Source organism: Cyprinodon tularosa, unplaced genomic scaffold (genome assembly GCF_016077235.1).
Source record: "Cyprinodon tularosa strain WSP-4 unplaced genomic scaffold, ASM1607723v1 ctg398, whole genome shotgun sequence".
Classification (NCBI taxonomy): Eukaryota; Metazoa; Chordata; class Actinopteri; order Cyprinodontiformes; family Cyprinodontidae; genus Cyprinodon; species Cyprinodon tularosa.
The window spans coordinates 130,669-146,377 of NW_024039116.1; the positions used below are offsets into that span (position 1 = coordinate 130,669).

The 15,709-nt window shown below is 39.5% G+C and overlaps 1 protein-coding gene across 1 annotated transcript in view; it reads right to left on the reverse strand.

The window, feature by feature from the left end:
• hydin (HYDIN axonemal central pair apparatus protein) overlaps positions 1-15,709 on the reverse strand; it is a 135,164-nt gene that overhangs the window by 63,052 nt on the left and 56,403 nt on the right. The window contains exons 31-44 of the mRNA XM_038297814.1: positions 15,538-15,674; positions 15,243-15,370; positions 15,014-15,127; positions 14,164-14,244; positions 13,960-14,064; positions 13,594-13,833; positions 11,808-11,925; positions 10,011-10,136; positions 9,746-9,916; positions 9,479-9,652; positions 8,642-8,826; positions 8,471-8,545; positions 4,106-4,289; positions 3,300-3,441 (exon numbers count right to left, since the gene is read on the reverse strand). Of these exons, the coding sequence (XP_038153742.1) occupies positions 3,300-3,441; positions 4,106-4,289; positions 8,471-8,545; positions 8,642-8,826; positions 9,479-9,652; positions 9,746-9,916; positions 10,011-10,136; positions 11,808-11,925; positions 13,594-13,833; positions 13,960-14,064; positions 14,164-14,244; positions 15,014-15,127; positions 15,243-15,370; positions 15,538-15,674 (1,980 nt within the window). The remainder of the gene's footprint in view (positions 1-3,299; positions 3,442-4,105; positions 4,290-8,470; positions 8,546-8,641; positions 8,827-9,478; positions 9,653-9,745; positions 9,917-10,010; positions 10,137-11,807; positions 11,926-13,593; positions 13,834-13,959; positions 14,065-14,163; positions 14,245-15,013; positions 15,128-15,242; positions 15,371-15,537; positions 15,675-15,709) is intronic.

Here is a 15,709-nt window from a genome sequence, read left to right on the forward strand (position 1 = left end):
ATCATTTTTTGCATTTTATTTAATTTTGTTGTTGGAATCCAAATAGGAAGGGCCATAAACAGATACAGCAATCTAGGGAGAATATTCATTCTGATTGTTTCAATCCTTCCAAAAAAGGAAAGTGGTAAAATGTCCCATCTATTTAAGTCTTTTTGAATTTGGACCAATAGCTTCCCAAAGTTTGCTGTGTACAATTTGGAAACATCCGTAGTAATATTGATTCCCAGATATCGAAATCCGTTAGGTGACCAGTTGAAATTCACTAATTTGGATAGTTCTGAGGGCCAGGAGCCACTCAGCATCATGGCCTCTGATTTTGATTCATTTACTTTGTATCCTGAGACCGCACCGAAGTCCTTCAGGCATTTTAAAATATTTGGTATAGAAGTTATTGGGTCTCTGATATAGAGAATAACATCATCAGCATACAGAGATATTTTGTGAGTCCTGATTTTATCCGGTATGCCTAGAATTGATTTATCTGTTCTTATTAATTCTGCTAAAGGTTCTATACTGATAGCAAACAGGATTGGTGAAAGGCAGCAGCCCTGACGAGTTCCTCTTTTCAAGGAAAAACTATCTGACATATAACCGTTAGTGCGCACTCTAGAGGTTGGACTGGAGTACAGCACCTCAAACCAACTGATAAAGTTTTCATTAAAGCCCATCTTCAATAGGACCTGCTTCAGAAATAACCAATCCACCCGATCGAATGCCTTCTCGGCATCTAGGCCAAGAAGCATGGATGTATGAGGGCTTTGTTGGCCAATTGAAATTATATTTAGAGTACGTCTGATATTATTTATTCCGAGTCTATTGGGTATAAAGCCTGTCTGATCAGGATTGATAAGTTTATTAATAATCTTTTGTAGTCTTTTGGACAAGATGGCACTTAAAATTTTAACGTCATTGCACAGCAGACTTATTGGTCTATAAGAGGCGCATTGTGTGGGGTCTTTGCCTTCTTTGTGTATAACCGAAATAATTGCTTCTGCCCATGTTTTAGGTGGGTCTTTGTGGCCCAGAGCATGATTAAATACTCTGCATAAGAGTGGGATAAGCTCAGTCTGAAAGCATTTATAGAATTCTCCTGGGAATCCGTCCGCCCCTGGTGATTTATTATTCTTAAGCTTTCCTATAACAAGTTTTATCTCTTCTTCGGTAGTTGTCCCCACTAATGATTTAGCTTCCTCCTCGTCAAGTTTATTCAGATTAATTCGTTGCAAAAATTGCCTAATTATATTTAATTTGTTAGGATTGGTCTCCGAATTATATAGTTGTCTATAATATTTTGAAAATGCATTTGCAATTTCTTTAGGATGCGATACTAGATTTATAACCTTCCTTTTTGTTACACTAAAATGAAAACTAGAGGATCAAGAGCCTTTTTGCTGTACAGCTAGCTGTATTTAAAACTCTCTACAACAATAGATCAGTGTTTTAGGGCATGGAGTGTTTCAGAGTGAGGAACACTGCGTGCAGTTCCATCATGTTGATGTGAAGCCGCACCATTTTCGGGGAACATACACCATTCACCGCTCTGCCCATCATAGTTGCACCCCAACCGGTCAGGGATGTATCGGTAGTCATGGTAATCCTGGATGCTACCGTCCCCAGCGGCACACCCGACGTGTGAACCGTCGGGTCTCTCCACGGCTGAAGAGCCGTCGCACATATCTGTGTTACTTTTACCCTGCTACACAGATGAAGGCGGGGACAGAGGCAACCCCGGGCTAAAAGTCTCTCATCATCAGAAGCCCCAGATGGACAACTGAAATCACGGATGCCATAAAACCAAGGAGCCACAGGCACAGTCTGAATGTAACAACTTTTCCCAACTGAAAACGCGTCATGCACTGAGTTAGTTTATTCTGAGACCCAAATACTCTGTGTATTGCACAGGAAGCAGGCAGCGGGCGACTTTTGGCTTGATTTATCCTGAACCCGAGGTTGATGAGGTGGTTTATCACTGCCAGGGAGTCGCTGACTTCCTGCTCTCTTGATCGAGAGCAGATGAGATAATCATCTATGTATGAAAATATTCTGATCCTGCATGTCCTCAGAGGGGACAGCGCTGCCTCCACACACTTGCTGAACATCCTCTGGGCTAATGACAGCCCGAAAGGGATGGTCTGAAACTCACTCTGATAAGCGAACCTGAGAGAATTTGGGCCGTAAATGGAGATGTGAAAATAGGCGCCCGCGAGGTCAATGGTTACAAACCAATCCCCCAGATGGATGGAACGGCACAGTGCTTTGTGTGTGAGCATCCTGAATGCATATCTGCGTAATTGTCTGTTTAACACACACAGGTCCAGTATGGGGCATAGTGATACGTTGTCTTTCTTTGGAATAGCGCGAGTAGAAGCCCTGACGAACCTCCTCTTCCGGTCCTACTCTGATTGCTTTTTTCTCTAACAGGGATGCTATTTGATCCTTCAGGACGTGAGCCAAATCCCCGGTAGCAAATGAAGAGAGCACTGTGTTGAATCTTAGAGGTCTCGTGGCAAACTGCAGTCTGTAACACTTGGAAATTGTATTAAAAAGCCATGGAGAGACTGCGCATGCGCGCTACTGATCTGCCCGAGCAGAGAGAGTAGATGCGTCACTGCTCAGTGACATCATCCCTTCTTCACTGCTGCGCTTTCTTTTCAAGAGAGCAAGCTCCCTCGGCTAGGCACAGAGGTGAGTGACAGAGAATAATTTTTGTTTGAATCCAAAAAGCTTCTTGGTTATTTAGAATGGCAACTGATTTCTTATGGCAGATATTAATATTAATTATAAAAATAATAGGCTGTTTTTTTACAAAAAAAATCATGTCATATTTTGCTACTCTATACGAGTTTAATTAGCTTGACCCAGGGCAAAATGGCTCTTTGGATATGAAAGGTTGCAGACCCCTGGCCTTGGATATTCAGTGAGTGTGGTGGGGGTGGCAAATACCCAACCTCACAAGTAAACTTCACATTCATCCAGTCACATTTATACAATCCCACCCTTACACCCATACAGACATATACAAGCACTCAATGGCAGAGGCAGACACTAAACACATTCTTACAGTCCTCAAACATACACTTTCCCTCTGGGTCTGGAGCAAACCCAGGAGGAAATCCCCAGATACCCCCATGTGAGATGGGGGGGGTCTGGGTTACATCTGGATTAATCGGTTCATCCAGTAGAAAAACACAGGAAACAAAAGAAGCTGCCTTAAGTTTAGGAAGACCTGGAGTTCTGCATAGAGCCCATTATAAAAAAAAAAAAAAAAAAAGCCTGCTCTACTTGTATTAGATAGTTACCTCTCTTTCTTTTTTTGAATTGCCTCCAAGTGTCGCTGGGTAACATTCTCCTTTTCTTCATCAGGCAAGGCATCAAAGTTCTCCTGATCCAATTCCCAAAGGTGCCTCTCCTCCTGTTCAGCTATCTCATTCTGTAAGGCTTCTGCAGGAAACGCACCCATAAACTAATCATACAACTTTTGGGGTTCAAAATGGTAGAATTCTCTTAGGACAAAAAATCAAGACACTAAAGACGATTATCTTAATTTGTCCACCGGAGGGGGGGGAAAAAGGTTGAATTCACATGCTGTCCAAAAAATTCACAAATACAGCACTCATCATCGTCACCAAAGTCTCAAAGCATTTCCCCCCAAACCTTCACCCCTCTTAAGCTTTATTTATACCTTCTTTGTGACATTGTGTGGAGGCTTGTGCACAAACTGGAGTGTGTGGCCTAACTGTGTGTGTGTCTCTCTTTTGGCCCTGACTTTTCCCTAATTACGTATGCGCATGATAGCCTGATACATATGTAGGAATCTGTGTGGATATCTGGGTTGCGTGCTCTGGCTCGTTTATCTAAAAAGGAAAAAGATGTTATTGTCTATATTCCCTGTTGTATAAATTGTTCTTTCACCTCTACTTTCCAATATTTCCATGCAAGGGTTTCCCGTTCAAACACCTTGTCCACTGTATTCTCTGTGTTGCTAAGTATTTATAAGGCCTTTTACTGAAACATGGTTACACAATGTGAAATGGCCTCAAATTATATTGATCCATCACAACTTTGCTATACAAATGTATGTATCTACACTATACAAATAACTTACCCTCAGTTTCTCTCTGCTGTCTTTCACGTTTCTTCAGGGCGACATAGCTGTCAAACAAGTTGACTACGTAGATGTGCTTGCGATTACTGAAGGCTTTGAGGACACCTTGAAGTGTGCTCGATGGACACGGAGTATAAATAGAATCCAGGCTGTTGATAACTATTCCATGGTCACAATCGCTGAACTTTTAATAGAGTAGTGAAAGGGAAATAAGGAATAGGAAAGTCAGGATAAAAGAGAACAAAGATGATCAAACCTGTTATGATGACAGGCAAATCCAGGTAGAATAAAAATGTATACCTAAAATTTCAGTGAGGAGACTTTGAGCAAACAATAAAATATCTGGATGGCACCCATTTATTCCATGCCAACCTGTTGGGTGCATGCATAGCATCGTATGAAAATCTAAATCCATCCCTACACTCTAATGCTGAAGAATCAAAGTGCTGTTTTATTGATCGCCTGAACAACATCAACATCTTCTCTAAAGGCAGGCATTATATCAGTTAACACAATGAAAACAAAGTAGAAATACATTACCCTGGAACGAGTTCTAAGGGTCCTGTCACACCTTGACGATTTATCCAGCATATGCCTGACATCACAGAATCCCCTAAAACGCTGGCATATGCTGAACTTTCTATGTATTTTTTCATTTTTGGGCATATACAAAGTAATTCATAACAAATCCGTAAACAGCCTAACTTATGCATAACGCAGTGTAATGCCCATGAAATGATGCACAAGCCAGTGTCCTGAAGGGGGTAGCAATGCCCCCAAGGCGCCCGGCCTGCATAAAAAGATTTATTTGATTGCGGTATTAACCTAGCTGCTGTTTACCGCCAGCCAAAAAAAAGAATGAATAAAAAGCAAAAAAGAAATAAAGAAGGTTTTCACTCACAGCAGATTCAGCGTCATGTCTGCTAGAAAGTTTGTTGGTTTCCTCCTGTGAACCCCCTTTTATACCAAAACGCTGCCAATACGCTATTATACAGTACAGTAGCTGAAAGTTAGAAACATGTTTAGCGGTCATCTGAAACACGTCAGATACATTGATATGCGCTGGAGATAAGTTCTTGATAAGTAACGCATAAGTTATGCACAAGTTACTTACAGGTTCAGGATAAGCTAGATGCCATGACTTTTGAGTAAATCGCATTTAACGTATATCAATGATCAGATAACTTAACTGTAACTTATGGCCCACATATGGCATACGCTGGCATACATCGAGAAATTTTGAGCATGCTGAAACCTTCTTGACATATGTTGACATGTTCCAGCGCGTTTAAGCGTACTTCAGCGTGCTCATAACTTATACAGAACGTACCCATAACTTATCCAACCTATGCCAGCATTTTTGCCAAATTTTTCGTACGTCAGGCATATGCTGGATAAATCGTCAAGCTGTGAAAGGGGTTTCAAGCGGTAAATAAGCACACCAAAGCGGCATATGCGCATATATTTGAAACTGAAATTTAAACCAGACACTGAAATGCATTCCATAGCAACAGATTCAGCAACGGGGCTCTAAGCAAAGATGATTCATTGTTATTGTTATTATGACCTGGTAAGTAAATAAAAGAGGACAAAAGTTACGAACTTATTCATAATATATGATCACCTAAAAATCAGCTTCTTGAGTAATTTGAAATCAAATATGTGATTTGTTAGCATGTTACAACTACCAACATCGGCTGGGGGGGTTTAAAGGAAAAGTCCGTTCACCAAGAAATAATCAATGGATCATTATCTATACCTAAAACTAATACGTTTTTTAGTAATTAAATGAATATAGCGATAATCAGTAAAAAAAAACAGAAAAAAATAATTTCTGTCTGATCATTGAGTCTGGGAGCGGACATTTTTTCCCGAATATAGTAACACCTCACTCCTGCCATCTTCCGGCAGTGACGTCACGGTGCGGTAAGCCTAGCGCCATTCTCCCCGCTTTACAAGCAAAATCAATGGGAGTTATTAGACACATCTGCAATCAAGAACAAATATTTAAGATTTATTTCACCTTTCTGATTCATGATCGTCCACGGACGGGTTCGTCGTTGGATTGCCAACTTGAAGAAGGAGGATTTGCAATCGAACTTTTGGCCAGAGGAAAAGTATGTAGCCAACATTTGGAAGAAGAATGTTTTCAAGATGACTTGGATAATAGCGCGTTGTGACAAACACTAGATACAGCACTGGGACTTGATCAACAGCCAATACCGCACTGTGACGTCACAAACCAGTAGAGGGCAGTAGTATTCTTAGACAAACATCGATGCCTCGAGTAAAGCACATTAAAATGAAAATTACTCTTAATAAAAAAAAATATCATTTATTGAGCAGCATGTGATAATTTCATTTTTAAAGTACTTTCAGAAGTTTTAATTGTGAATATGACCGGACTTTTTCTTTAATAACTGTAAGCATTTGGTATTAACTTGTAGAAATGCACTAAGCAGAAGACGCATCTTGGCCTGAAGTGAACTATGAAACGGATGTTGTTTTTCTGTTTCTTCCAAGCCCATTGTTTAACTATGCATGTAATAGGGGCATTTAGCGAGTATTTTAAACATCTGGTGTGAATAATTGCACTGTTTAAAATTGAAAGCTCTGACACGCTTAGCGCGGGCGCATGGCGCTTTGTGGCGTTGTGCACTTTTACTCGCCGGGTGTATTTACTGCTTCCCAAACTGCCTGAGGTCCATCACTCTACAAAGAAGAAAATTATATATATATATATATATATATATATATATATATATATATATATATATATATATATATATATATATATATATATATATATATATATATATATATATATATATACACTATATTGCCAAAAGTATTTGCTCACCTGCCTTGACTCACATATGAGCTTAAGTGACATCCCGTTCCTAATCCATAGGGTTCAATATGACGTCGGTCCACCCTTTGCAGCTAGAACAGCTTCAACTCTTCTGGGAAGGCTGTCCACAAGGTTTAGGAGTGTGTTTATGGGAATTTTTGACCATTCTTCCAGAAGCGCATTTGTGAGGTCGCACACTGATGTTGGACGAGAAGGCCTGGCTCTCAGTCTCCGCTCTAATTCATCCCAAAGGTGTTCTATCGGGTTGAGGTCAGGACTCTGTGCAGGCCAGTCAAGTTCATCCACACCAGACTCTGTCATCCATGTCTTTATGGACCTTGCTTTGTGCACTGGTGCACAGTCATGTTGGAAGAGGAAGGGGCCAGCTCCAAACTGTTCCCACAAAGTTGGGAGCATGGAATTGTCCAAAATGTCTTGGTATGCTGAAGCATTCAGAGTTCCTTTCACTGGAACTAAGGGGCCAAGCCCAGCTCCTGAAAAACAACCCCACACCATAATCCCCCCTCCACCAAACTTTACACTTGGCACAATGCAGTCAGACAAGTACCGTTCTCCTGGCAACCGCCAAACCCAGACCCGTCCATCAGATTGCCAGATGGAGAAGCGCGATTCGTCACTCCAGAGAACGCGTCTCCACTGCTCTAGAGTCCAGTGGCGGCGTGCTTTACACCACCGCATCCGACGCTTTGCATTGCACTTGGTGATGTATGGCTTGGATGCAGCTGCTCGACCATGGAAACCCATTCCATGAAGCTCTCTGCGCACTGTTCTTGAGCTAATCTGAAGGCCACATGAAGTTTGGAGGTCTGTAGTGATTGACTCTGCAGAAAGTTGGCGACCTCTTCGCACTATGCGCTTCAGCATCCGCTGACCCCGCTCCGTCAGTTTACGTGGCCTACCACTTCGTGGCTGAGTTGCTGTCGTTCCCAAACACTTCCATTTTCTTATAATACAGCTGACAGTTGACTGTGGAATATTTAGGAGCGAGGAAATTTCACGACTGGATTTGTTGCACAGGTGGCATCCTATCACAGTTCCACGCTGGAATTCACTGAGCTCCTGAGAGCGACCCATTCTTTCACAAATGTTTGTAAAAACAGTCTGCATGCCTAGGTGCTTGAATTTATACACCTGTGGCCATGGAAGTGATTGGAACACCTGATTCCAATAATTTGGATGGGTGAGCAAATACTTTTGGCAATATAGTGTATATATTTATATATATATATATATATATATATATATATATATATATATATATATATATATATATATATATATATATAATTTTATTATTTATTAAGGCTATGATGTCGATGTCATCAAAAGCACACCAATATAAGATTAATAAAGTGGATTTAGTTTTCAGACAATGCATCTGTATTCTCTAATCAGTGACCGCCATTTTAATCATATTCTAATTCACAGTGATTTTTTTTTAAGGTCCTATTCATAAGGTCACTGGGCATGTTGCTCATTATATTTTACCGTACCTGAAATCTTTCTGTAAGGATTTCAACAAACAGCTGTTCAGGTAGCAAAAAACTGACTGTCGACATTTTTCTTTCCTGCAACAAAATCCGAACAAATAAGTATCAACACTTACAGTATCTGTTCTATCATGAAAAAGTGTTAAAAGAAGAAGAGAAATTAGCTCAATTTACCACAGAACAATCTTTGGTTGTACTTTCTGACTTTAGGGGAGCTGTGCAGAGATTTTGACTGCATTCCTTCTCATTCTGCTCTGCAGCAAGATCTTCAAGGTTAGCCAAAAATGAATCTGAATCAGGATCTGAGCTTTCAGGATACGGTGCAGGTTCGACTCCATCTTTTTCCTTCATGGCTTTGGCTAGAAGACAAGGTCCACAGATTTATTTTTTCCTTTGGTGCCCATCATAAACGACTTTATGGCTACGTTCAAACAGCAGCCTGAGGTGACCCAAGTCTGATTTCTTTGTCAATATGCAACCTGTATCTGATCTTTTCATCTTTTCAACACGGATCCAATTTTTTCCAACACGACCCAAGCCACTTGGTTGTGTGGTCCTGAATCTGATACGAATCTGATCTTTTCAAATGCGACCTGAGTCTGAACACCCAGGTCCCATTCATCCGACCTGAACATCATTAATACTCAGCAAAGGTCACTATCCTGCGTCTTGCTACACAGAAGCGGAAATAAAACAACCGTGGTGGGTGATAATGAGGGGGGCAGTATTTATTTTTTAACCATCTTTAAAATATTGAGTTTTTAAAGCTGGGAAAGATCGCTAGATGCTCTTCAGCACTACCATTCCATGTGACATCATTGCGTCCTCTATTGCGCACACGGGACACTTAAGCTCTATGAATGTTGTTGACAGAGAAGATCACGTACAAGTCGAATATATTTGGAAATGTGAACGGCAACGCAAAAAAATTGGATTTTACAAAAAAAAAATCGGAATTGATCATTAAGGCGAATGTAGCCTATGACTGGATTTTTAGATTTTTAGACTTACCAGCTTCTGCAGTCTTTTTCTGATCATAATCAGCTTTAGCAGCATCATAAAGTTGTCTCGCTGATAGGCTGGCTGGAGTAACGCCATTTTGAATCGCATCTGTGATCACAGCATCAACACTTAAGCAAACTGCCCCATAGTGACGTGCCAAACTTGCTGCCATGCTGCTTTTATCTGGAAAACAACGTCAAATAAAAGAAAGGTTTAGAAATTACTCTGTTTGTAGTTGAATCTATTATGACAGAAAAGAAAAAGGTGAAATTTTACCTGTCAGGGGGGCTCCATATACAATGATAGCAATTGCTCCGTGCGCATATGCTGTGGCTGTATCATGTGAAAGGACAGGCTGTATATGGCGGGCGATCGCTCTTGTGAGAGGGGTCATCTCCAGCTGTCTTTGATTCGCACCGATTCCCTCTCTGGTTAACTGTGAAACAACTGGATCCAAAAATAAAGATCCTGATAGTGAATAAGACTTTATCTTTTAAGGGGCTGAGTTGTGTAACTGCTCCGCTTCAGATTTAGTACTCACGGAATACACCTGGTTTCATTCTAAATGAGTTCCTCTTAACGGGCGCTTCATTTGGTTCCAGTTTCTCCTCATCATTTTCTTTTCCATCTTTCTCTATTTCATTCTCCCCCATGCCAACATTCAGCTCTATAGACAAACAAATAGAAATTTTGAAATAAGCTTTATAGTACCCATTTATCTAAAAAATAAAACAAAGACATGTTGGCATATAACCAGAGTTGTAAGAACTGTTTATTAATCTAGTAGAAGTACAAATCCTACTGTTTAAAACAACTTTTGTAGAGTATCAACTTAAGCTTTTTACTCAAGTAAAAGTATAAAAGTATTTTTTTTAAACTACTTAAAGTAAAAAAACGTAAAAGTAATTGTTAGGATAATTATCATTGATGATGTGTGAGTTTATTACACCTTAATATTAGCTGCCTGTTGCATGTCAGAACTGATGTTTTCCCCAGTAATTTATCTAAGAGCGGTGTTCTTCTGCTAAGAATAAAGTGTAATATTATGATATGGCTAGAGCCATGGATGTCTCCTCATCTGCAAACGTGTATTATGTAATGATGTGATGATGTGACAGACTGGAGATGTATAAAATCCTTGTTTAACTGCTTATTGTGGCCATTTCCCAAACAGTGAGCCTGGTTGATAATCAGCTTCCTTCTGTAAAGCAGCTTCTCTGATCTGAGTAAGATTATAACTTCTATCAAAATCTGTTGTCATGTCTCATGGTTATTTAATACAATTTAATACGTTATAAAGTGTTATTTAAACAGTTTGTCCCTTTTCAGGAAAACGAACCAGAGAGAGAAAGCTTCAAGGTGTCGACACAGAGCTTTCCTTTAACATAACGTAGGCAAAAATGTTAAGGACAAAAGCTTTAAACATTATCCTGCACTGCAAAAACAATCTAGAAATAAGTTAAAATTACTTAAATTAAGGGTATTCACCCTTAATTTGAGTAGGTAAATGAGATAGTTTGCCAATGGAATGAGTAATTTTACTCTTAAAATAACATAATTAGATAAAATGCACTTGAAATAAGACAATGCAACTGTATTTTCTTATTTTAAGTATACATTGTCTTGTTCCATTGGCAAAATGTCTCTTTTACCTCTTCAGTCCAAGAACAAATGCACTTGTTTTAAGAAAAAATGACTTATCTAGACTTAGATTTTTTGCAGCTGTGCTACCCTATTATAGAACTTTTTTTTCCAAAAATTCTGGATGCTAATTTCCTTATACTTAATTTTCCTAGTTTTATAACTAATGGTAACAGTGTCACATTTAACTTTGCATCACCCCATACAACACTAAGCAATTTATTTTGGTATGTGGTGAACAACAAGTTCGGGCAGCACCGAGTCAAACCACAAAAAAAAAAAAAAAAGAAATTCTGGATAAAAATAATTATTTTGATGGTTTTTATTTTTTCTAAATACCAGGTAGAGTATATAGCTATATACTATGTGTTTTATTTAGCTTATTTTATGTTTTATTATGTATATAGCTATAGATTCTGTATTCTGTGTATAAATATATATATATATATATAATTTGTCAGAAATGCTAAGTCAAATTCCTTGTCAGTGCAAACTTACTTGGCAGTAAATCTGATTCTGTACAGGCCACAATGAAAATGAGCTTCAATGAAATAAAACAAATTAGTCTATTATCTATTTTTTTCCAGTAAATAATAGATAGCCAATATTTATATTATTTCTAAAGTAACAAAGTATTTGTACTTTGTTACCGGACACCTCTGCATATATCTAAGAAGTAATGTTTTTTAGAAATAACCATCATCCTTTAGCTGGGAGCAATATTCCAGCAGCTCTGCAGGAAGACCCTCTCCAGGAATCCTGGGGGGGAGCAACAGAGTGTCGTTGTCATCATATTCCTGTATTCGCCGCAGGATCTGAAAGGAAACCAAAAATGATCTATGTCAGACTACACATTCCCTGTTTCAGGTTAGCTAGGGCTACAATGGCTCCTGTTAGAGGGTCATTCAGCAGGGAGGAACTCACTCCAAAAACAGCTGGAAAATGCACTCCTGTGATCTATGTTGTATGCTACAGTATGACTACAGGGACAGTCATTAAAGCACCGTAAATGGCCCAGTGATGCCCAAAAATAGGTTCCTATTTAACAGTCACCACAACAGTGTTTTTAAAGGAAAAGTCCGGTCATATTCAGAATTAAAACTTCTGAAGGTCCTTCAAATATGAAAATATTACATACTGTTAAATAAATGTTAAGTGTTTTTAAATTAAGAGTAATTTTCATTTGAATGTGATTTACTGGAGGCATCCATGTTTGTCAAAGAACACTACTGCCACCTACATGTTTGTGACGCCACGGTGCGGTATCGGCTGTTGATCAAGTCCCAGTGCTGTATCTGGTGTTTGTCACAACGCACTATTATCCAAATCATCTTGAAAACATTCTTCTTCCAAATGTTGGCTACATATTACATGTTTTTTCTCTCTGGTTCGATGGCAAATCCTCCCTCTTCAAGTTGGCAATCCAACGCAGACCCGTCCGTGGAGGATTATAAATCGGAAAGGTGAATTAACTTATTTTTATTACTTTCACCCTTTCTGTTACAACATCCAACTGCCATGTACGTGGGCATTGTCAGTTTCACTATAGCTCTGGTGAATTTAATGGTGAAGTCTTCTGGAAATCTTCAATAATTGCAGATGTGTCTAGTAGTTCCCATTGATTTTGCTTGTAAAGCGGGGAGAACGGCGCTAGGCTTACAGCACCGTGACGTCATTGCCGGAAGATGTCAGAAGGGAGGTGTTACTATATTTGAGTGAAACTGGCCACTCCCAGACTAAGTGATTGCGACAAAAATCATTATTTTTATTTTTTTACTGATCCACAGTAAATTTATTAAATCACCGCAAATGTAGTGGTTGTAGTTATAAAAAATTATCCCTTGATTATTCATTGCTGACCAGACTTTTCCTGTAAAAGGAAGCAGAGAGCTTCTAAACCTCAAATGGGCAACAACATGATAATTTAGTGTACAGGACCTTCAGCATCACAAAGGTTTCTTCTTTGCCAGAGGAAGTTGTCTTTTACTAAATCAATGGGATTTCTTAAAAATGTCTATTAGCAACAAGTAAATTTAAGAACTCCAACGGAATATAGAGAATTAGGTGTTAATTAAATGCAGTTTATCCCTAAAAGGAAAAGACTTGGGCAACAGAAAACAACAATGGGCTGTAGATCATTAATTATCTTCTTTAACTATACATTTACAGTAGTAGCCATTCAAAATGTCCCCACTTTCCTACAATTCCTATTTAAACATCAATCTTTGTACTAAAATATTCTGTCCTGATTTGCGGAAATTAAGATCCAAACAGAAGCGTCATCTCCTGTTCAGACCCTGTAATTCAGTGAAAGGGTGGCGTCAGAGTAAAAAAATATGTTGGGTTCATGGAGGGGATTTTGCTGGGAGTTGCAGGGGAGTGGGCTGCTTTTTTGGCTGGCTTTTGACTGTAAGGGGCTATTCTGAATGACTGCTACTGCAATATATCTGAGACCTTGCCTTCGCATTTTAAAACATAGCTACCTCCTCCTCCTTCAGGTACTGTGTGTCGAACTCCAGGGAGTAAAACTCGACGGGGAAGGAGGAGAGGTTTTTCACTCTGACCTCGGCTTTAGACTCTGAGCTAAAAGGAAGACACGGTGCGAACTCCAGGACAGATGGGCAGAAGTCGAGCTGTGGCTCTTCAGCATCACCCTGAGCTGTAATGAAGACCTGCTGCTTGCTGCCAGACACTCTGACCACCAGCCGTCTTCTGTATGAACACTAGAAAACAAAGAGTTTTTTAAACATTCTAGTGCTGTTTCAGCTCTTCAACCAAGTCAAGCTTATTTAAACCAGAGGTTAAGATTCATTAGTGAGTGAGCATTGAAATATTACAAAAATCTTTACCCCTTTGACAGGACTGAACAGGACATGGACCGTCGTTTGTTCTCCATGTAAAAGCACACCAGAGCAGGGAATCATCTGGAATACTGCTGGAGCTCGTTGTTGCTGCTGTCAGAACGTTTCAGAGAAAAACGTAACATTAGACACTAAACCACATTTTAACAGATGGATAGGATTGATATGATTCTAAAAAACAAACAGTCACACCTTTTTAAGAGGTTTCACCTCTTCAGCCATGCTCCACCGACACTGCACAATTTGATAGTTCTGCAGCTGTACTGTTTGAATCTGCAAATTCAGTAGCAAACATTAAGGGTAAGTTTTCCCCCCAAAATATCTGGTGTGTGTGAGAGCTGCTTGGGAAATAGGGTTAGCTGTATATGAGGGTAAGCAAGGTCCTTACACTGCATCAGCTGGGGATTCCAAAAAATTAAAAAAAAAACAACTGTTGGTTTTGTTGCTTATGCCATCACTCAGAAAGTAAAACCTTTCTTTTATTTTGTGGTGAAGATTCTCAGTCATCCAAATCATAGTCATTCAGAAAAAGAATAAAAACAATCCACTGAACTTTGTTTCCAAGTTTGAAGACGTTTCGCTTCCAGGAGGCTTTTTCAATTCAAAGCGTTGTTTTTGCTTAGAAAACATGCAAATTGAAACGGACAAACGGGTCCACCCCTTTGGAATGGGGGTCGTTTGGCTTCTTTGTTAGCCTGTAAAGCCCTATACCCGTCTATGTCTCTGAAAGGGGCGTTGTTAAAGGCCATTGATGGCCTGGCTCAATAGGTGAGGTCTTCTGTTCCCCTCTAATGGCTTTGTTGGGCTACTGTATAAAGCATCTCAATGCTATTTCTGACATTTGAATTTAAAAAGCCTCCAGGATGGGAAGCAAAACGTCTTCAAACTTGGAAACAAAGTCCGGTGGATTGTTTTTTTTAACTTGAAATGACTATGAACTGGAATGCTGAAAATCTTCACCAGCATCAGCTGGGGATTATTTTCAGTTAAACAGCAATAGGCTGATGTTTATTTGAAATTTGAAGTTTCAGTTTCATTTTACCTGACACATGCCACACTGCACTGTGTCAAACAGCAGCATGTCTTTTGAAACAGTGATTTCCGGCATGCTGATGTCAGCACACAGCTGGATCGGAACCACTGGACCATCTGTGAGCTTTAAAACAAACAGAAAACACTGGAAGTTAGGCTGTACATTACGGGGAGAATGGAATAGTAGACATTTCTAAGCTCTGGGATTTTATGAGTTGGCAGCAGATGTTTTAAAGCACCTTTATCAGCAGAATGACTTTTGTCTGCCCAGTCTCTGCATTGGAAGATTGAAAATCAAATTTGATTGAGAAAGTCTGAGTTTCACCAGGATCAAGGCTCTTCACACCTTCTAATTCTGGTGTAAAACCTGTGAAAGAAAACATCACAACTTTGACTTGTTTTCGAATCCGTCCAAGGTCTCATGGTTCATTCTTAGTGACAACTTATTTAAGATCTGATATCTGAGGTCCAGTTATTTGAAAAACAAAATAAAACTAAAACATCATGGACAGATTACAGCAGTGTTTGTGTCACCTGTGCCTGTTAGATGTTTGTTGTCAGTATAGAAGGACACAGGAATGGCTCCCTTATTAATGACGGTCACTGTCTGACTGAAGACTTGGCCTGGAAACACTAAATCAAAATCCAGCTTATACCCTGGAAGCATGAATCTGGGAAAAGAGAGAAGTTTATAAAACTTTAGGAA